The sequence below is a fragment of the Falco cherrug genome, chromosome 8 (genome assembly GCF_023634085.1).
Source record: "Falco cherrug isolate bFalChe1 chromosome 8, bFalChe1.pri, whole genome shotgun sequence".
Taxonomy (NCBI): Eukaryota; Metazoa; Chordata; class Aves; order Falconiformes; family Falconidae; genus Falco; species Falco cherrug.
Window position 1 is genome coordinate 65,472,624 of NC_073704.1, and position 22,588 is coordinate 65,495,211.

Consider the following 22,588-nt stretch of genomic DNA (forward strand, 5'->3'; position numbering starts at 1 on the left):
CATCCCATGCAATGCATCACTAAAATTTACGATGAATAAAATCCCTGTTTATCTAAGAGATTTTTAGTCTGCATGTTAAGGTAGTTCTCAGTTGCCCTGAAGTGGTACCTGTCAGCCCACCACGCTAAGCAAGGGTTCTTCAGGAACCCCTCAGGACAGGCAATCATAGAATCGTTGTTTAGGTTGGGAAAGACCTTTAAGATCATATGAGTCCAACTATTAACCCAGTACTGCCAGGCCCACCACTAAACTATGGCCCTTAGTGCCACATTTACATGTCTGTTAAATCCCTCCAGGGATGGTGACTCCACCACAACCCTGGTTAACCTGTCCCAGTGTTGGACAACCCTTCTGGGGAAGAAATTGTTCCTAACATCCATCTAAACCTCCCCTGGCACAACTTGAGGCTGTTTCCCCTGGAGGAAAGCCAGAGTGTGAATTCCTTAAAAATATTCTACCTGTTCTGTTTTCCATTCCCGTATGCAGTGTCTCAACTGCCTGGGAAGCGCCTGCCCATTCCAGGTGGCTGCAGTCAAAAGGGGGAATAAGAAATGAGCACATCAAGAGGCAGTGCTGTCTGAGCACAGCTGAGTCACACACCCTGGAAGAAACATGATTTCTGCTTTAACGGAGAAAACAACACTTTCCAAAGTGAAACCAACTGGAGTGTTTCCAATGAATTCACCAGAGGCTGATTCAGGAGACACTGATGTCAGACAAAACCTTAAGAATCCTGGGTCTAGCTGGCTTCTCACCTGTTTGGAGTTTTCTGTATGATCTTCAGCTCATCATCTAAGTGATAGTTGTGATTAATTCCACTTTTTATCAACACGTCCACCTTGTTCTGAAGGGGTGCTTAACAGAGGCCATCCAGAACATTTTTTTCCAATCCTATATAAAGAATTGCATCCAAAGCCAAGGACAATTTTAATGTATTTGAGTCAACCTGAATTTTAACCCATAGTAGGTGAGATAATTCTGGTTTCCTCCGTGTCATAGCTAGGTATTTTATACTTCAGGAAAAAAAAAAAAATAGGCTCACCTTAGCTGGTCATGTCATGGTTGCAGGGCCCACCTGTGGGACAGAAGCATCATTTGGGCATCAGTGGTTGTGGAGAGGTTGTGCTGACAATCCAGCGTGCTCAGCTGTGGACACCACACTGAGGTCCACCAGCCTCTGGTGCAATGTGCTTTCATGAACATGCAAAATTCCTGCAACTGATCTCAAGAAAATGGATCTCTTCAAGTAAGTCAAGAGGAGTCTAAAGAAAAAGGAGCAGAGAGGAGGTGTTGGAGAGATGAACAGGGAAGAAAAACAGGCAGAGAAACTTTAGTAACACAGTAAGGGACTCTGTCTACTCACAGTTGTCACCGCACTGGTCCAGGTAACCTCTGCAGTCTCTGACCAGACAGCTCATTAAGTTACTAACGAGCATGACTGGTAGTGGAAGATGCTCATCTCCCAGCTGAGAAGCAACAGTTTGCCATCCTGGTGGTCTCCAGCTACTACGTGTGTACAGAGGGGTGGCCAGAAATGGTATGGGGTTAGTTCCCTGGAGAGCAGGGATCACTGCAGGAACAGTCCCCATGCAGAGGGACCTGACTGGAGTGTGGCCAGCTCTGCTGGGAGCCCCATGGAACCCAGCATGGCTCTTCCCCACTTGGCTTCTCTGCTGAGACTGCTACCAAAAAACTGGGGCACTAATGGTAGCAATGGGAGGTTAGTCTTAGCTGGCCATTAAATTTGTGCCACAGGAGCCACAGAAGAGCCATGAAAGTACTCTTGAAGCCACAAACAGCCTGGTCCTAGTGTGACCTGACAATCTAGACATGCAAAAAGATTTCGGACCATTAGCAACCCCCTAAGCTGCCAAACTCTCATCAACACCACAAGCAAAGGGGAGAAAAGTACTATCCAGTGAATTCTGCATTGATTTTAAAATGGAAGGGGAAAGGCCCTCACTCCTTTTTCCACGGCCCCCAGCACGAGCTGTTATTTTGCAGCTCACACAGAGTTTGCCTGGCAGTGTAACCAGTCCTCGATGTTCAGACTCAGATGCTTGCAGAGTTTGGGATTTCACATCAAAGCCACTGGTTTGGCTGCTGTAGCAGTCAGTGATAAAGTTTGGAACCAAACCCAAACTTCTCAGAATTTCACAGCTATTCTGGTCCTGTGCTGGGCTCGTCTCTCCTCGCTGCTGCAAGGGGCAACATGCTGCAGTGCTCCAGCCCACCAAAGTTCAGCAGGACCTGGTTAAAATTAATATTTGGGTTTAAAACTCTTTTTAAGTCCTTTTTATTCTTCAGAAAGCTATTTCTTATCTTTTGGGGTTCTCCTCCCGCAGCCCAGGAGGAAGAGCTGAGTGCCAGTGGGCTGCTGGCAGGTTCCTCAGCTCCCTGTGTCTGCACATAGAGCTAGGGCTACCCTGGAGCAGGGGCCCTGGCTCCAGCTCTCAGTGATGGTCATTCTCAGTGGTGGTTTCTTCTTAGGCAACACAGCACGGCGAAGCCCACAAAGAAGTGGGTGAGCATGTTATGCAGGAGTAGGAGGAAAGACGAGAGCCATGAACACAAACACTTGGACAAACACTCTCCAACTTGGGCTCCAACTTACCATCCTAGTGCAACTGGCAGCGTCAACTGCTTGGCAGCAGCCACCCCCCCTCTTAGAGCAACCACCTCTTGGAATATTTTCCTTTCTTCACAGGGCACCAAATAACTGCTGGAGTGTGGTGCCTCTCAGCTTAGCATCTTGGAGATAGCTTTCTGTTCTGCTTTGAGCTATTGAATAATTTTGTTGGGCTTCTACCGAAAGAAATAAGGCCCTTTATGTTGTCTTTGGTTCAGGTTCTCTCTGTCATGCTTTTTAATTCCCATAAAAACCTAATGTGTTCCTGCCAAAAGTATAATAGTAGGGCCATGAGTGGTGGTGTGTATAAAGTATCAACTCCACGGTCAAAGAAGTATGAGAAAAGCAACAGTATTTAGGCAAGGAGAGACAACTGGAGTGGAAAATAGTGTTTATCCAGCTCCTCTTGTGGAGTCAAAGGCAGCTGGTGAACACTGCATTAATCCTAAAAATAGCAAAACACCCTTAAAGGAAATACATGAAAATGAAGAAGCCGTCACCAGTCAAGCTGCTCTCTTAAAGGTATCCCTAGAAGCCCTTGAACGCACAGACCTTCAGGTGACCAAGGACAGCATCCCAGCCTGCTCCTCACTTGTGCTGGCTGCAGCTTTCAGTTTGCCAAGACCCTGATCTGAGCTTTTGGCTTTGGGATATTTGTTTCTCACTTCCATCTCATCAACCCAGGAGATTCCCAAGTGCCTTTTACCCTCAGATAAAGGTTCAAGAAAAGCTTTAGTTCCAGGGAATTACACAATGCCACTGATCTTGATTAATGCTCAGTAAAGCACTAAAGCCTTGTGTACCATGTTGAATGACTTGAAAGCTTTCGTTCAGCGAAATCTTGGCAGACAGTTGGCATTGAAAACTGAACAACCACAAGAAAAGATTTCAAAGCTATACTTAGTTAGTGTCTTGCCTGCTTTGGAAAGCCACCAGGCACCATAAAGCTGCTTGGCTCTTGTGGGTTGCTTCACCAACCTCATCACAGGATACCGGGGCTAGCCCGCGTTATCACTTGCAGAAAGCACTTCCCAAAAACCAGTCTGTGTCAAAGGAGGAATCTGTGAAACTTTGCAGCTTCCAAACAGGCACAGTCTGAACACACCAGTGCTGAGAGGGACGCGGCTTATGTGAGATTCAGGGGCAAGGGCATCGAGAGAGGCGGTTGTAAAACTTGGTCTGACTCTCTGGGGAAAAAGTTGATACTTTGGGCTTATCAAATAGCTCCAGAGCAAAAGCGAGCTTTGGGGAGGTGCATGGTATTATGGTGAGGAACTGGCCAAGGGACAAGTTTTGAACCTAGATGAGAACTAAAACAGCCTTCAGTGCAAAACAACATATAGCTGAGGAGGCGCTGGGTTGGTAAAATAACACTTGGTAGGCGTCGGTCCAGCAAACGTGACTTAAGATGAAAATAGTTCTGGAGAGAGGGCAGCGGGGAAAAGTTTAAAATAATTTGTACCTGCATTTTGACTTTGTATTCAGCTGTTGTAGATTTAATACCTCTATTTGCAGCAAAACCCAGGCTGATGGGCAGGAGGAAAGAGAAGCTGTTGTGAACCAACAGCTACCAGAAGGAACAGAGGCCTGGGATGGCAGGGAATACTTTTCTTCTTTACAGTCATGCTTTCCTCTCCTAGGAAATCTCTCTGTTCTGATAGACATCCCGAAGGAACATGTCCAAGAGTGAGGGATGAAGTCTCTGTACTAACCAAAGCTGGCTGCAATGGCTGGGTGTGTTGTCAGCAACAGCGATGAAGTCTCTATTTCCAAGGTTTCAGATTTTAGCAATCCAGCTTGCAGAAATTCTCATCTTCTGCAGGCTTTTGGGATCCACTTGAAGAAGTAGCTTCCCCTCCATGCAGCTGCATTTGCAAATTTAAATACTTGAGAGTTTACAGCCAAATGTTTAGAAATTACATGTATACATGCATGTGTGTATTGCAGAGAGTCGCAGTCCTCAATATCTCCCAAGTTGCTCTTTTAAGTACCACAGCAAACCCACACAGTATGATACTGGCTCCATCCCAGTGTACCAGCAGCACAATTTGGTGCTAAAGAGACACTTTTACAACCTATAAATATATATAAACAGTGATGGTATAATATTTTCCATAATATAGCTATGGGAATACAAAACATTTAAAGTAATTTCCTGTATCTAGATTTAATTTATGCTGTGCCCTGTCTTGTTCTGTTCATAAATCCCCTTCCCTACAAGCACTATAGAACTTGGTATATGAAAGACAGAATATCCATGGGAGATTTTAAATTAAGTTTCAAGGCTAGAAACACTCAGATAAATCTGAATATACCTGGAATACACGTGGGACTCTGGTCCACACCCGTACCTGGCCATGGCACCTCCTGATTCCACGGCCACGGCTGCAATGGCAGTTCTCACCCTCCGACATTCACAGCACCCTTCTCTTACTGGTCTGGTGACGCCTTCAGGTTTTGGCACGGTGTCTGCTTAATTAAACAGGGATCGTGCCCAAATGGTGTCTTGCAAAATGAGTTTCAGTGTGATCTGTGTGCGTTTCCCCAGTCCCCCGGGACAGCAGAGGAGCCCTGCAAGAAGGAGCACTTTCACAAGGTGATGCTTGTTGCTTCTGAGCAGCTGGTAGTGCCCCAGGCCCAGTTACACCCTTTAGCATCAGCCAGAGCTTTGCCTTTCCCTTTTAACCACTTTTATGGAGATGCAAGGGTGCACAAACGCGGTATAATCTATGCTCAAAGTTCCTTTTTTTCCATATACCATTAATCAGTATATGGGTAAATCACCTGCTTGCTGCCCAGGCAATGAAAGCCTCCTGCTTCCCTGCTCATCTCCCACAATATCTAACATTTATTCTGATCTTCAGCATGTGTGTGCCTTGGCCAGGTGAGATACAGAGTGCCAAAGACACAAAGTAGTATTTGCTATCTGGCATGCGGTATGTATTGCAATTCCTAGTCATAATCATGTTTGAAAGTTATAATATTGGAGAGAGTTATTAACCTGGGCTCCCTTCCTGCCTCTTGTGGGTTTCAATCAGACACTGGGTGTTTTTCAAACTTTTTTTTTTAGCGTATAATTTCAGTACGTACATCAAGCAGAAAGAAAACAGAATTTACTTTAGATAAAATTAAAAGGACAGAGTTCCTACCACCCACCTACACCCAGTGAGGAGACACCCCCCCCTGCACCTCCCACGCTGGAGGTGCACCACCTTTCGAGCTGTGTCACTGCCAGGGCCATCAGCCGTGGTGTGAATCACGTGCCCAGCAGCCAGCCCGGGTACAGCTGGGGACCCCCAGGCTCCCTCCCCTCCCTTTAAAAGCCTGGCAGAAGCAGCATGTGCCAAGCACTTGGTGCTGCAGCCCCTGCCATACGCCACCACATCTCTTGCAGCCTGGCCACCGGGAGAGGCTGAGAGATGGCTGAGGGGGAAATCACCACTTTCACCGCCCTGACCGAAAAGTTCAACCTACCCCCAGGGAACTACAAGAAACCCAAACTCCTATACTGCAGCAACGGGGGCCACTTCCTACGGATCCTGCCAGATGGCAAAGTGGATGGGACCAGGGACCGAAGCGATCAGCACAGTAAGCAAACCCGACGGGGCTTCTTCGCATGCCTGCTCACTCCTATGATTTTATCAGCCAAGAAGGGGGGAACTGGGGAAACTGGGCTCTGTACCAAGCTCTCTTTCCTGCTGGTGGCAACACACCTTCCAGGAGTCAGCACACACACCAAACACACCTATAGCCTGTACACAGGAGCCCAGGGAGGCACATTATGTATGCTATTTCACATTATTTGCATATTAAATCTGAAACTGGTCATCAACATAATCGCAGGCAGGCAGATACACAGGACCACAGTGATAACAGCAGCATGGCTGGCTTATGCGGCAAGCTGGCAGCTGGAAAAAAAGGAAAGGCAGCCTCATATCCTACACACATGCAGCTATCACACACAATTCTATGGATTCTAACCCTATGCATTCGCTCTGGGTTAGAAGGTTCAGCACAACAGCGGGGCTGTGCTGATGCAGTGTTTCCCAGCTGTGCACAGTGGCTGTGCAGCTTTGTACATCAAGTTGTCAGCCAGAGCGGAAGGTCGAGCCCAGATTCCTCTGCGTGCAGAATGGACTTTATCTGTTTGTTCTGCACACAGTATCCCTTTGCCTCTGGGGAACTTCCCTCTCCCCTTATGCAGCAAATTAAATTCCTGCAGGATACAAAAGCCCAACAGAGGCAAGAATCTGCTGAAAGACAGTTATTTTGTGACATGGCTTTAGAAATGCAGACGTGTTACCATTCACTTTTTTTCTGAAAACAAGTATGGCTTAATGCATGCTTCAATACAACTTACACGTATCCATGTGTCACAGAGATTTAACAGGCCATCTGTGGCTGGAATCTCCTCTTGCTTGTCTCCATTCCCTGCAGTTGAAGATGCCAGCAGCTCCAGCCTGTGGGACACTGGGGATCTGCTGCTGGGATGAACTGCCCACGCAGATGCCAACACTTGTCCTACCATTTGCACATCCCACTGACTTTCTAGGAGCGTGATCCTTCTCCGTAACTGGCATCAGTTTACCCTAGGAAGCTGACGGGGCTTGCTCGCCAAGAAGTGCCATTTTTGTAAATGCCACTATAAAGTGCTGCAGACTATCTGACATAGGGCAAACCTTAATATAAAAAATAAATAATATCATCCTGTACAGCAAGGAAAGGTGCATGTTTGTCCTATTCGGTAGTTGTCCATGTCACCAGAGGCATCAAGAGCTCTCTCCCTGCCAGCAACTCACATGACCAGAGCCAACAGTGGTGCTGAGGCTCTCTTTGAACCAAACCCCACAAAGCTGTCAGACAAGGGCTGCACACCTGGCCCTGACACCAAGCAAACCCTTGCCCTTGGCACCTCTCCCCACTGAGCTCGGCCAGGCTGTCAGCAGTGACCGGTGGAGCTGCACAGAGCAACACCCCCCGCAAACCACACTCATAAAAGAGAAAATGGCTGTGTAAGGACAAAGACACAAAGTCCAAGGAATCGGTTGGGAAGTTTTAAGCTTTTAGGGCTCTTGCACTTCCAGAATTCCTGAGAGGAATTTTTTTAAACCAATGCCTGAGGAGAGCTGAACCAGCAGTGCAGCAAAGGTCCCTGCGGGGCTCTGCAGGCAGCGGGGCCGGGTGCTTCCCCACCACTACATGCTGGAGCTCTCAGTTCCCGGCAGAAACCTCCAGGCACACCATATCCTGAACATTTACTGGAATATAACTGGGACCTGCCAGGCTCCTATATGGTTAGAAGGAGCCGAGTCTGCCTTACAAAGTGCTAAGAAAAGCACTTTTATTTTCTTTAAACCACAAGCGTACATGTGGCTTTCTCCCCCAAACCTAACCTTTCTTCTTGTTATTGTTGTTTTAATGAAAGGCAATTTATTGCAGAGTTTTATTTATAAACACTGTTTCCCCACCACTCGCACAGCACGCTGTAGTGCTAGGGGACAGGCAAGGATGAGCTCACAAAGGCTGGACAAACACAGTGCAGGGCAGGCAGCCTCCAGCCCGGAATAAATCAGGCACGTAACCCTTCCCAAACCCCTACAAGAGGCAGACAAGGATGCTCACCTAAAGGCTCTGCAGAAGACAGGACCAGGCTCATAGGACCCACAGGCCAGCAGCTGGAGAGGTTATATGAATTCAGCCAGAGTCTGTGCAGCATTTTGCCAGAGCTAAGATTTTGCTGGAGTCAGAATGGGGATGCAGATGCCCATGTTCCTGGGGAGCTCAGCACAGGTTTGCAGAGCCAGTGGCAAGGCAGGATCTCCTGAGACACAGGATGCTATGAAGGACACAAGTGTCCAAGCCTCTGTGCTCCAGCCTTGAGCCCATTATCTCACAGCATGGATGCTGCCACACCGTCCAGACTTTTTCCCTCCAGCAAAGTAAGCCACCACTTGGGAGCACGCATTTCCCCTCCAGCTGCTGGTCCCTGCAGCCACACCATGTGCACGGGCAGCAACTGCAGGTAGCATTCCTGCACATGACACCCACTGTGCCCCAGCACACTCACACTTTGCCACTGCTGGCCTGGGGCCATCTGTTTGGAAATCTCTGCCAAAAAGGAACCTCCTGTAAATGATCTTGTAAACTTAGATATCCTGATGTACAAATATTTACAGAGGAAACTCCTGGAAGGGCTGCATGCCAGTGGAACAACCCTACTGGCAAGGTACCCTGCCTCTGAGCACCAACAGCTGCCCACAGTCCTGCCCCTGCACCTGGAAAATGCCAGAGCTGCTCAGCACCACTCCCTGGCACGTGAACGGCACCATGGGATACCATGGGGCAAGCATCAGCCAGCATGGAGCAAGCCAGATCCATATGGGAAACCCAGGAGTGACAGCGGAGAGAGGTCCCCTGGGAGGGATGAGGCACAGGAGCACCCACAGCTCAACCAGAAAGCCAGCATGCGCAGCTGCATTAGAGCCTGCATTGGTGCTTTGCAAACTGCCCCTGCCCACATGCATTTTATACCAAACAAATATCAAGAATTCATGTTTTTGTCTTAAATCGCCTTGCCAGGTGCCAGCCCCAGAATCAAGGTGGGTCACTAAGGAGAACAGAAGTCACTTGCTCCAAGACCTTGTCTCCTAGCCCTATGTGAGGATCCCCTCACTGTGTCCTTTGCTACCGTCTGTGGGCATCTTGAGTTTGCGCCATGAAATGAAAAGAAAACTTACCAGGAAATTGCAGACCCTCAAGGGTGAAGCCCACGCTCATTTCCACAAACAGCCTTCTCTGTTTCATCCCACTACATCATGGAAGGAGATATCTGCACAGAGCTGTAAAAACCACAAGAATCTGTGCATGAGCTCTTTCCTCTAGACCCACCATTCTCCTTCCCTCTGCAGCCAGAGACCTTAACATTCCTATTGGCAGCTGGAAGGTTCCCCTGCTCCCTTCTCTTGGTGGCAGTTTTTAGGACAGTATCATCATTTTTAGCTCGTTCCCCTCTTTCCCTGGCTGGACTTCTTGACCATGTCCTGGGGCTGCAGCACCACAGGGAATGAAGGCGGGCTGGGGGCTCTCCCACAGCAGGGTTTGCCAGCTGCCAGCTCCCAGCCTGAACCAAGCAAGCACAGGACTGCATATTACTGCAAATCTGCACCCACGCAATTTACTAATTAACCGTCATTTACTGAGCAGGAAAGCCAAAAAATGAAGAATGTGAACTACTACAGCAAAGATTTTACTGGGACTGGGGCTTCTGCCATACCAAGAGGTAATATTACCTTCTACTTCATCCAAATAAGGATAAAATAAAATAAATCTAAAGAGGAAGGAAAGAGCTGGAGCTGAGGCATCCATTCATACTTCATTCAAACCAGCCTAAATATTTTTGTTATAGATCTCTACAGTAAAAGCTCAGGAAAAAAAAGCTCACTGGGAGATGGGAATGATCATGTGGAGGAGCTGGATTTTGCAAGTCACGCAAATTATAATTGCAGCCCTCCGCACGTGCCAGTGGGGCCGATAGTTGCTCAGTCTTCAGTTTAACTGCCAACCCATGACAGCAGCATGGGGTCCACTCTGAGCACACTGGGCTAGAGAGCTGTCATCCCAAAGCTGCTCTCCAACCAAATGGCCTCTTCCTGATAAATACATTGAACAAGAACCTGAGCCAAGTTTTAATAATTTTCTGAGACTCCTGTAATTAGCAAAGAAAGAAAAAAAGGAACGCACAGGGTGGGGGGAAAGTTACCAGGCAAATAGAAGGGTTAAATCTGCTGTGTTAGGTACAGGTTGCTGATCAGAGGTGGCCCAGACATGCCAGCCTGCAGCTGCAGCACAAGATGAATAAGGAGCTCTTTTGCCCTAGAGTTTCTAGTTGAGGTCTGGCATAAGTAGCAGGGACGGAAAGTGGGTGCCTGGCAGGCTGCATGAACTGACACAGCATCACCACGAACCCATCATCCCCCCCCAGCCTGTGTGCTGGCAGGCTCAGTCTTGGTTTAGTACCAAATTCACATTAGTGCCGCAAACCAGAACAACGTAGGATGTGGCTCATGGCTACCTACAGGATGTATTTTTTTTAGGATGAAGATCATCCCTTTCTGTTTCTCTGCTATCCATCTATGACATGCTGGATAAAGCCAGCCATGGCACACTACTGGATGGGATGCTTTGGATCGGGGTTTTGCAACACAGGCTTCTAAAGTCTGCCTGTCCCTACTTCCACTCTTGAAATACTTCTTCATATGTCACCCCTTAAGTGTCTTGTCAAAACCACATGAGAAATTTGTAAAGTAGAGCCAGAATTAAACCCCCACTCTCCTGTGTCCCCTTCCAGCATCTTAACCAAAAGGCTGCCCTTCCTTTGATGTAAAACAATGCAAATATTGGTCTTTGGTTCCTAAAGCACAGCTGTGGGGTTTCTTTGATGGAGAGGGTATAAGGAGACATTTCTATTACATGCTGTACTGTTTCCTATACACTCTTTGTAAGCCAGGCTTCAGAACAAATACCCTGCTAACTCTCCTAGCACCTTGGACATTATCTCTGAGAACCTCTTTTTATTTTCTTTCCTTTTTCCTACTTTCATTTTTGTTGTTCTTGTTTTATTTTTACTTTCAGTTCAACTCCAGCTAAGTGCGGAAAGCGTGGGAGAGGTGTATATAAAGAGCACCCAGTCTGGGCAGTACCTGGCGATGGACACCAACGGGCTACTTTATGGCTCGGTAAGTCAGAGGTTTATGTGGGACCAGACATGGAGAGGGTTTGAGGTTTGCAGAAATCTCATAGCTCTGAGTAATGCAAACCACAAGCAACAATTAGCCTCTGTCTATTATTTTGGCAGCTGGATGGCTGCTCTTAATCTGGCTTTATTTTAGGGGAAAATAAATAAATAACCAAATAACACCATTTACCACCCTGCCTCTTGAAAAATACTGTGTTTCATATCTGACACTTGGCAAATATTGTATTTCATATCTGGAGCAGCAGCTGCTTTGCTATCCCCTCAGCAGCTGCAAGCTCTGTAAATGGGGCCAGGGCAGGGTCCCTGGCAGGGTGCAGGGCTGGTGCAACTCCAGCCCGGCTCTTCCAACCCAGCAGCGCCTTGCCCACACCTCTGCCTGGCTCCTGCCACCTCTCCATAGCTTTGCGAGGCAGTTCAGAGCTGCTAGTAGGGCTGCAAGAGGAAGCAGCCCCAGGCAATGACCCACAGCCACTGAGCAAAGACCTCATGTTTTTCTCTGCATCCTGGTTGCACCAAACCCTGTGCTGGAGGCAGTGGCAGCATCCACAACGTGCCAGTGTGAGCGGGATTGTGCTCACCCCACTGTGCCCATGAACTGTAGGGCACAGAGTCACCGAAAATAATCTGGGTCTTTGAAAATAGTCCCATTTATAGGAAAGTGTGCAACACAAGCTTGGTCACAGGCTGCTTAGCCTCATCAAAGAGCTGTTTTGTTCCCTGTGCTCATGCTCTGAACCCTCAGCTGCCATCACACAGCCTAGTGCCAGAGCAGGAGCCAGGACCAGCTTACAGAGCACGGGGCTGGGCTCGGTTACTGCCAAAATGCCCAGGTCACAGAAAAGCTACTCCAGTAGTCGTCCAGGGGACTAGATGAAGGTTATCTACCTCCACGCTTTAAATATGAATTGTACTGGGGCACGAAGATCTCAGCGGTGGGCCTGGATGGCATCCTAGCCAGAGAGCACCCGAGCTGGGATTGCTGCATTAGGAACACATGTCCTCCTCACTATGGCACCACCCCATCTCACTGTCACTACCTGGGGCTCTCTTTCAGCAGTTACTGGGTGAGGAATGTCTGTTCCTTGAGAGGATTGAAGAAAACCATTACAACACATACGTCTCCAAAAAGCACGCGGATAAGAACTGGTTTGTAGGTCTGAAGAAGAATGGGAACAGCAAGCTGGGGCCGCGGACTCACTACGGCCAGAAGGCAATCCTTTTCCTCCCACTGCCCATCTCGGCTGAATAAGCCCCATCCCAGAAGCTCAAAGACAACCCCAAACCCCAACCACTGCCACCTTCTTTCCCCCGACCCCACCTCCCTTTTTGCTAGTATGACAGCGCCAAATGTTAGAGCTCCGAGCTTTAGGTAATGGCTTTACCAAAAATAGACAAAACAGAGGTCGGTCCTCTGCTCTGCACAAGGCTTTGCAGCCATGAGGAGAAAAGCCCCGACACCCTTGCAAAGCCCATCAGCAATCCCTCCTCCCCCTGCCCTGTGCCAGCTGTTGGTCATATCGTGCCCGCTCTGCAGCTCCCAGGGACACACACAAACCTGTCCCAGGCAGGCACCCAGAAACGTGGCCAAGGGCACCCCAAGGACACCCTGTTACCAGAAAATGGAGGCTTTTACTGTCCCCAGTCATTCTAAGGCAAAACCTCCCTGGATACTCTGTATTAACGTATTCATCCATCTAAGCATGTAGCTTCTAATATGCCTTTCAAGCAGTTTCAGGTTGCACCATCAGTCATGTTATCAAGTGCCAGCCTGATGAAATACTTGCCAATGTCCTCGGTGTGTTAAGCTAAACTAGCATCAGCCAAAAGCTCCAAGCTCTAGACATCTTAGCCTCCCTTACAACATGAATATTGCTATATTTCATACTAGTACCTGCCATACGTTATTTGTATTTATTTATTAAGTAAATATGTCTCTTCTATAACCTGTTTGTAAGTAATGCTAGGCACCAAAGCCCCTTGACACTGCTGTCCCAGTGAGGATGGGGCAGAGTGGGAGTGACTCAGGTCTGATGCTGAGGGTGTGATGGTGCAGCAGGGAACAGGCCGCATGATGGTGGCAGTGCATCGCACCTCATTCCCAGGGGCTTCCACCCACATTCCCAGTGTCCGGCTAAATGGGGCTCTAAAAGTGGCGCTGGGGCCCCTTGGTGGCTCCCAAACCCTCCATGAAGCTGGGTTTCTCCTCTCCTGGAAACAAGCAGATCTCCTGAGCAGCTCAGGAGCCTCTCCTTGCCAGGTGAGAGCATCATGGGAGCACCACACTGCCAGGCTCTACCCTGGTTCAGCTCGTCTGCCCCCATCCACCTCGGGTACTTGCAGACACTTACAGCGACCAGGCACGAGCTGCACAGGGTGACAGATCAGCCCAGGCACCGCTGGGGCAAAGCCTTGCTGAGTCAGCGCTTCTCTAATCACTTCTTCCTGAGTGGCAAGAGCATTTTACCATACAGTGAGTTTCCTCATGTGTAGAGTAGCCCAAAGCCTTTTACTAACCTTTTCTGGTGATACTGCATTAAAAATTAAATTGGGAATAGGTTTAACTCCGTTGCATCCATGTGACTTGTCATGGCCCAGCTGTGGCTGCGGGTGAGGTGTATGCGGAGACATGGCCAGGGGTACCATGGTCGACAGGATGGATTCGGCAGCCATGGAAGTAGAAGCACAGGAGTCCTTCATTTATGCAAGGCTGGAGCTGCAGCAGCGCTGCGCAGCCTGTCCCGCAGCAGGGGGAACACTGCCGAAACTCCCCTTCGGTTCAGTTCTCTGTTCAGTTTCAGACTGAGGTTTCAGGCTGTAAATAAAATACGCACGTACAGTGGCAGAACAATAAAGTTTGAAAGGAAATATTGCCGCAGGCTATATTTGGTCTGAAATTAAGAGGCACTCAAGTAAAAAAGTCTAAATCTTTCCAGGGGGTGAAAATGGAGCACGGTGCTGCTTCACCCCAGGATGAGACACAAAAGCCAGTCACTCCAGTGGCAGCACCTGAGCAGGGACATCCCTCAGAGGGAGCTGGGGGACCCTGTGCCACAGTGGATGATGCTGCTCCCACTGCATGGAAGAATGGATGGCCACAGCCTGTGCACTCCTTATTGTTTCTACAATAATAATCTCAATTTGGCAATTCAGGGCAGGGGAGAGCAGAAATCCAGGGAAAACAGGACTTGCTGCAGTTCACATGGCTGAGGAATGAGAACTATCTTCTCCTTTAGCCTGGACCACAAGCTGGGCTGGGGCAGGCACAGAGCCATTGTACCTAATGATTCCTAAATGCTCTTCCTAATGCTTCCCTTCCTACAGTCCCGCCTGTCCGGCCTGACTTTCCTTGTTCAGCGCGGGGGGGGGGGGGGGGGGGGGGGGGGGGGGGGGGCGGGGAGCGGAAAAGACATTTAGGTACACTGTGTAACAAGGTAGTTAAACATTACGTTGCTGAACTAGTGGTGGCTGTGGTAAAAAGCACTCCTGTTTGGAAAAGATGGATAATCTAATTTCCTTTACCTTCATTTTTGTATAATAGACCCTTGGAAACTGCAGAAGTATATATTTGGCAGGAGCATCAGAGCAGCTGCTCTCCCCAGCTTTGCAAAGTGAAATTTTTCTCTCAGAGGTGAGCTACACAGAGTACTTCAGAGCTGAACAACAGAGCTCACGTTTCTGTACCAAACTTTCTGCAGAGAGAACACAAACAACTTTCCTGTTTACACAACCTGGGGCCAAGCTGGGGCTCTGACGGCTATGCACAGCCTCCTTGTGTGCATGCACACAGCACCTTCTGGGGACCGAGACAAGGCCGGCAGCATCCGCCAATTAGATACTGCAATCTATTTTTTCTTGTCCCTTGGGGTACTGCTGGGATCCGTTCCCCTGTGTGTGTCACCTCACTGCTGTGCCTGTGGGAGGGTTTGCAGAGACACACTTTGTGCTGAGCAAACACAACCAGGGATGGTCATCTGCCCCACAACCAGCACCGCAGGTTTATCGGTTCTCTCATCCTGACTTAAAAATGATAAATGATAAATGACCTGACAGCCCCCACCAGCTGATGCACTGAGCTCTTGGGGAGGGAACCTGCTTTAGGCTGGTGAGCTGGGGCATCAGCCCTGCATCACAGAGGGGGAGCCACAGCCCAGCCTCTTGCCCACTGGTGTGAGCCCAAAGTCCACGTTTCTTGCACAGCCCCCAGGCTTTGCTCTGGAGTTCACCTTCACAGCTCCCATGGCCTCAGGCTTCCATCCACCTGGGCTCCCCGGCTCACTTTTTCCATTCCTGCCATCCAGGACAGGGACATGGCAACAAGCACTCCCTGTTCCTGGCAAGCCTCAGATGAAACCATCTCTACTTGGAAGGAGGAATAAAAGGCACTATGCCTTGTATATTACTGCAGCAGCAACGAGCCACACTCTAGAATTGCTCTGCTAATTTTTGCACTTTCTGGCTCTGAAATCTTTTCTCTACCACTGATATCGTCCCGGTGAATCGTCCTCCCAGGCAAAGAGGGAGCTGGTATGAGAATGGCAGAGCCATGGTGGGGAAGGAGCACGCAGCAGCTTCAGCAGCACTGTGGCTGCAGAACCCAGCAGTGCAGGGACCTGCGGGCACCAGCCCTGCCAGTGCCTGGCAGCTTCCTTGCACCTACCCATTGCCACAGCCCTTTGGTGCTGTTACTCACCTCGGGGAACAGCATGGAAATCAAGTCAAAAGGTGATTTCTGCTCCTCCTGGAGGGCTGCAGGATACCAGCTACTTTTCTTGTCCTTTACATAGCCAAATTTCCATACAGCTGCCCATGGGGTCATCAGATGTATGATCTTGCAGGTATTTACTATGTGCACACTGAATGCTTGAAGGTCTATGAATATCAGCTTCTAGTTTTCACTTATAATTCCCAACAACCAAAAAGGCACGTTTTTTACTGTATATAACAACTAAAACATTTTCATTAAAAGTACACAATGCCTGCAAAAAATCTACTCTGCACAGGTGCCTTCCCGCCTGCCCACCCTTCCACCCCCCCAAAAAAAATAAAATTAAGCACAGCAGTAGGATAACTTTGGGGTTTTTTTTCAATATCACCATATCACAGGTAAGCTAGCTGGTTATCCCTAAACTGGCAAACACCTGTCATTGTTTTGCACTGTTGCCTTATTTCACACATTCAAGCACATGTAATGTAATTCATACCAAGCTTACACAATCACACTATAAAAGGTGAACAAGCAATAATTCATCAGCTCTGCTGCCACCACAAAACACACACAAGCTTTTAGTTACCTGAATGGTGAGGTAAAGCAAAGGTGGTTCAGGCCAATGGTGGGCGAGGAGTGGATGCATGGCTCCCTGCAACCCTTCAGCTGATAAGGGTATCATCATCGTCATGTGTGCCCGCATCCGACACCTGCAGGGACATGGTTCCCTCAGCAGGTTGAGCGCCTCCATCTCTACCTTCTGTGCTGCTATGAACTTGTAATTGCTTAATCACAGCGGATGAGAGTTGAGAAGTTTGACATTTAAACCAGTATCTGGCAGTGTCCAGTAAGGACTGAATATCTGCCAAAACCCTGGATTTAGCCAACGAGTTGCAGGAGAAGAAAGGAGGAGAGAAGGACTCATCCACCGCCAATGCTCCTGGCACTGCTGCTCTGGCGGGTCCAGCACCTGGGGAAGGCTACAGACGATGTTCCAATGACAAACACAAAGCTGGGCAAGACAGAGCGATAGCTGTGCCATCAACCCCTTACTTAAACATTGTGGTCACATTCCTTGTGAAAGTCTGGGTTGTCACTCAAGTCAAAAAATGAATGAATGCATGACCAGGAGATCCAGGTTTCTAATTAAACTGGAAAGCTGGAAAGCATAATGCCCAATATAGTCGTGCTGTCTTCCAACACCTCATTAACTGCAGGGCACTCCTCTCGTTAGACTTCTGCTGGTCAGAAATGACCACCACAGGTACACACCTGACACCCAACTGGGGAAAAACGTCAACACTTTGAAAAATAATCCCTAAGGAAGCCACACTAATTGCTTCAGACAGATGAATGTGCAAGGATGACATTACCCAGAGAAACCATGCTTGCTTTGGAGAGTTCTGTCCTTAGGGTGAGGGGGGGGGAGAAGAGAAGACTTAAAAGATTTAATAAAATCATTACTCCTGAAGATCTTTCCCAATATGTGTAGTGAGCGCAAGCGTGCTGCACAATGTTTCTGGAGTGTGTTGGAAGGATGGAAAAGCAAGTGCTGCAGCATGGCATGACAGGGTGAGCTAGGGAGGCATGGCTAGGCGGGAAAGGACAGTGGCATTCAGATGCTCAGTAAAATTTACAGTATTCAAACCTAGCAGCAGCCAAGGGGCATCCGATGGGCTAGATTTCTGCCTTTTTCAGCTACAATCTGGCACTGTCTTCCAGCAGATCTTGCCAGGATCTTGCAATTCCACATCCTAAAGAGGCGGAAGGAGGACGTGGTGCAGGGAAGGCAGGGTCTTATGTGATCTGACAACCCCTCTCCCAGTGCTGAGGTCTGTGGCATCTGCACACACAACTTCACCAGGGCTCTCCAAAGCCATATGTTTGCCTCCATATCAAACCTCTCAGGTTGAGGGCATCCCTGTTCAGCTCTTTTTGTTTCCACAACAGCCCAGTCCAGAAGGGTCAGGACACAGGAAGGGCAATAAGAGGCCACGGATCTCAGCAGAGCTGTGTGGTGCAGGAGCTTGTTAGCTCGATCTAAAACTCCACAGACATCTTAACAGACTGCAGCCTCGAGAACATGCCATCAGCCAGGCAGAGCCCCAAGCTGCAGAGGACTCTGAATCTCGTCTACTCTCTCCACCTGTTTGGCTCATGAGTCCACTGCAGGATTTAAAACCCAACTGCTAGTTCCTGTAAACTGTTTATCCTGCATCATTAGGGAAGAATGTAAATCTGGGTCTAATGGCTCCCACGTGTTTTCCACATATGACATGAAAATGCCCAGGAAAGGTAAAAGCTGGGTAGGGCAGGGCTGTCCAGCTGTGTCTGGCTGCAGGTGCTTGACAGGTTTGCTAAAGGGGGGCAACACCTCCGCTCCATGGGACAGATGGCCCAGTGGCCGTGCAGTCAATCACCAGCTCCCTTTAAATGCAAGTAGATGTCCTGCCCACCACTCCCTGTGTCTCTGGGGAGATTACTCCCATAGGTGCCAGACCTCTGACTTTGCAGTGTTCAGCACAGCACAGGGCTGCAGGAGCCCTAGCAGCAAGGGTCAGCCGGTGGGCTGCAGGAGCTACCAGCCCAGCACAGCCCCTGAACAGTGGGGAGCACCCGACAGAACCAGCCCAACGCATCCATTGTCCTGGACATTTCCATGTCTTCAACCCAGGAAGCATCACAAAGGCAAGTGGCTGGGCTGCTTCTGTTTTGCCACCAGTTTTTGAGTGGGATCTGGCAGGAATGGGCAGGGAAGAGCTCCTGGAGCAGTGGACGCACCAAAAAATAAAGAAAATTTAAAAAGCACTGAACCCCAGATTGCCCGGTGCCAGGCACACAGGAACTGGGCTCTCCCGCAGCACAAGAACCTGGCGATGATGTCCCCGTGCTGCGGGTGCCCAGGAGGTGGCGATGCGGAGGCGCGGTAGCGGCGGGGACGGGGGGCAGGTCGGAGCACTCAGCCCATCCCACACTGCTGCTGCCCGCGGGTGGACACCGAGAGGCCAACATCTGGCTCTGCATCTGGCTGATAAATGGAGCGGGAGGGAGTTTAAAGGGGCCCTGGAAGCCGCGGGTCCCCCTCTCCCCTCCTCCCGTCTCGGGGTGCCGGGTGCTGCTCCCAGCCCACGGAGCCCCTGCTGCAGCCCACATGGGTCGTGGCTGGCAAGGGACCCCCGTGGGAAGCAGGAAGGGTAGAAAGGGGTTACGCTCCTGACAAGCCTCGAGGGAGGGTTTGGTCACAGGGAGAACACTCATCCCACAAGTGGCTTCTCCTTCCTCTTCCTCTAACCCAGAGGGCTGCTTCGTCCGCAAGACACTGCTCAGCCCCAGCCAAAGCAACGAAGTATGAAATAATCTATTATTAAGCTCTGGGAACTGATGGGAATCTAAGCAAAAGGAAAGCTGGGGTTTCTGCTGCTTTTCCTGTGGTCGGCATTTTAGAAAGGCTGCCGGAGGACACACACGTCTTGGGGCACTCGAGGCTGTGGGAGCCATGGGATAGCGCAGTGGTGGGTGGCCAGGGCCAGGGCCGCAGGGCACCACAATGCCATGGAGCACTGTCCCCTCGGAGGCTCTGGCAAGGGCCGAGGGAGCCCCCATGGCCACCACAACCTGAGCCTGGCTCTTGGTGATGCTCATCCCTGCAGCTCTCTGTGGCTCTGGGATGCAGCAGCACTGCCCATGCCCCCACCATCTGCACACCCCATCCCCAGCACCCACAGCTGCACCCCAGACCTTCCTCAGCCTTCCTCAAGCACAGGTGCCATGGGTTGTGCCAAACCATATCATGATGCACTAACCGAAATAAGCTCTTGGGACAGCACATCTATTCCCACATGTGCTGTGACTCCATTTTTAGAGCCCATATCTGCAGCACTCCTGAGCTATGGAGGGAGTTGGGGTAAACTTCTGGTCAGTGTAAATCAGTTCATTAAAGAGCTGTGACTTTAAGGGTGCAGGTCCAGCTGGGGAGAACAGGGGAATGTGCCAGAGAAAGGTCTGCCAAACCTCCCCCTCGAAGCATCGCCAGTTGTTTGCACAAGTTGGGCTTTTTCTAAGCACATGCAGCAATTTGTTCTGGCGAGCGAGGATAGCTCGTGGCAACTGCTAATCCCAGCTTTTGGTCGAGACCCTCAAGAGCGGGGAGAGGCTCCCACTCACAGCTCTTACTTCTCCCAAGACACTGAGCATCAGGAAGCTGCAGCTTAAACATCAGTGTAACCCCCACAGAAAGAGTGGTCACTGGTAATGGGTTTACCTGCTTAATTCTCTCCAGCCGTTCCTGTCTTTCAGGGTTTTCCCCTCCCTACTAATATGGTGCTGCAGGAAACCCTGCTTCCCACATTAAGCAGATTGTCTGCAACAGTACAGGCAAATACATTTATCACACTGAATTCTGGAGCCATTGCACCGCAGTGTTTCTGGGATATGCATCCTCTGCTGCTCATATCCTCCCCTACGCTGTTTCCGGAGCTGGACTGCAGACACATTTATCACCCAAGGCACAGAGCATCTTCACTCCCCCCTGGCCCCCAAGGCCCTTCCCCTGGGACCACCTGCTGTCACCACCAAAGGCACAGAGAAACCCTGGTACACACAGTGACCACCAAACCACCTCCCAGCCCCACTGCCAGGGCTCACCTCTGCCCTGCACAGCTCCACAGCAGGGGGTCCTGGGTGGCAGGTACGCTTGGGACAAGCTCAGACCACTCCCTGCCACCCCAAATCTACTGTTTCTCTGCAGAAGTTATCCCAACATGTATTTCCTCCTTTTGCAGGTCAGGAGCTGGGAAGGAGGGTGGGTGGGCACCTGTACCCACACGTACCAAAAGAGCCAAATGCTGCAACATGCCTCAATTAAAAGGGGTGTCTAGACTCAAATTAGCAAACGTTGGCCTAATCCTAGAAGGAAAGGCTCCGTTACAGCGCTGCTGGGCAGGATGCTGCTCCTGGCCATGCCTGCGCAGGGCTGCTGGGGGAGCAGAGCTCACACCACTGAATTTGCTATTTCAGATGTGCCCATGGCATCTGGGGAGCCCCAGCAGTGGGCTTCTCCCCTAGGCTGCCCTTCGTAAGCCATTCAAATCACATTTGTCCTGAAGCTGATGTTCTTTTTGCTTCTGAGATGCTAACAATTTCTGTGGATTCTTTCTGGATGTTATTAGAAAAACGTCTTGGGTCCACCAGGCTGCTGGCAGCAAGCTCCTTCCTCACTTCCCCTGCCCCGGACCCCTGAGGCCAAGGAGCAGACTCACAGAAGCTGCAATGCTAGTGTACAGAAAGCAGCAGACAGCCTGGCTCAGGTCCACATCTGCTGCCATTCCCAAAATGCACCCAGTCTCAGAAACCATCCCGTGCCTCCGTTTCCCCACTGCATAAAGGAGCTAAATACCTCTTCAGGCAACACCAGTGGGAAATCAGTGTCCTGGCAGAAGGGATGAGCCCCGGTGTCCTACCTGCCGCAGATGCTCACTGCTCATGGTTTTGGCAGTTTCACAGTGCTCGAGCTACAGCGTCAAGGAGCCAGTGTGGCCTGATCCTGCATCCTGGCCCAGCATAGCCAGCTCTGCTGTACCCAGAGCAACCGCAGCACTCGTGTCTTCCTCTCTTCTGCCAGGCACCTGAGCAGTCACCTGCAGCACAGAGGAAATGACACAATTACTGATAAACACAGGGGCTCCCACTGCTAGTTTCAGCTCACCATGAATGTTTCCCCCCCGCTTCTCTCCGCACTCTGGTCATTCAGTCCTTTGCCCTTTTTCTGATTTGCAATAGTCACCCTTTGCTTGCATGAAAACCCGATTCCCTGGGGCAGAGCTGACAGCTTCCATCACTTTGGGTATGGTTTTATTTGGCCATTACAGCTACAGCCTGAATGTGGCCATAAAGCACATTTATCCTTTATGACTGAACTCTGTGCCAAATTAGTCTCAGTTTACGGCTCGTGCTTTGTATGTGGTGTTCACCACGGGTTTTGCCATGCCTGTGCCTACACCAACTGCAACTGCGAAACACAGGTGAGTGAGAGCAAGAGAACAACCTGGGGGACCAGCATAAATGCAGGGACCAGCTCCCCTCTGAGCGTCGCAGCCATGCCACATTCTCCGTTCTGCTCCTGCACTGCCTGTGCCCCCTCCATGGTGAGGCACCACTGATGCCCCAGCGAAGGGGACCATGCTGCCCAGGAGCAGCAGCATCCTCACAGTGCCACAATCAGGAGGGCGCGCGCACAAAGCTCAAGGGGTTACTCGTGGGCAGCTTGGCTTCCCTGGCCAGCACCCTGTCAGCAGCCCCAGGAAACATTTCTCTAGAGAGATTAGGGAAGATAATCTGAAGACAAATGCAACTGTTGGACAAGAGCCTGCATGCAGATCTACATGCAAACGCTGGTGAACACAAGTCCAGCCTGTCAAATGACAACTGCAGTTGCCAGCTTGTTGCATGTATTAAAAACACACCTTAAGTACAGGACAAATAAAGGAGGAAAATAATTTCC

General features: G+C 49.9%; 2 protein-coding genes and 1 long non-coding RNA gene across 7 annotated transcripts in view; 1 reads left to right on the plus strand and 2 right to left on the minus strand.

The window, feature by feature from the left end:
* ARHGAP26 (Rho GTPase activating protein 26) overlaps positions 1-12,368 on the minus strand; it is a 202,996-nt gene extending 190,628 nt beyond the window's left edge. For both annotated transcript variants that reach the window (XM_055717605.1, XM_055717604.1), the window contains exons 1-3: positions 12,270-12,368; positions 9,367-9,468; positions 1,043-1,262 (exon numbers count right to left, since the gene is read on the minus strand). The gene's annotated coding sequence lies outside the window, so the exon portion shown is untranslated. The remainder of the gene's footprint in view (positions 1-1,042; positions 1,263-9,366; positions 9,469-12,269) is intronic.
* FGF1 (fibroblast growth factor 1) overlaps positions 1-14,254 on the plus strand; it is a 31,959-nt gene extending 17,705 nt beyond the window's left edge. For 2 of the 4 annotated variants that reach the window (XM_005440696.3, XM_055717606.1), the window contains exons 2-4: positions 6,024-6,217; positions 11,261-11,364; positions 12,439-14,254. In XM_005440696.3, the coding sequence (XP_005440753.1) occupies positions 6,049-6,217; positions 11,261-11,364; positions 12,439-12,633 (468 nt within the window). In that variant the 5' untranslated portion in view covers positions 6,024-6,048 and the 3' untranslated portion in view covers positions 12,634-14,254. Of the gene's footprint in view, positions 1-6,023; positions 6,218-7,008; positions 7,378-11,260; positions 11,365-12,438 lie in introns of those variants that run through there. The other 2 variants (XM_055717608.1, XM_055717609.1) reach the window with 2 other exon arrangements.
* Positions 14,255-15,359: 1,105 nt separating this feature from the next.
* LOC129736597 (uncharacterized) overlaps positions 15,360-22,588 on the minus strand; it is a 32,989-nt gene continuing 25,760 nt past the window's right edge. Inside the window, exons 5-6 of the long non-coding RNA XR_008733424.1 lie at positions 21,549-21,725; positions 15,360-16,799 (exon numbers count right to left, since the gene is read on the minus strand). This is a non-coding gene — a long non-coding RNA (uncharacterized LOC129736597). The remainder of the gene's footprint in view (positions 16,800-21,548; positions 21,726-22,588) is intronic.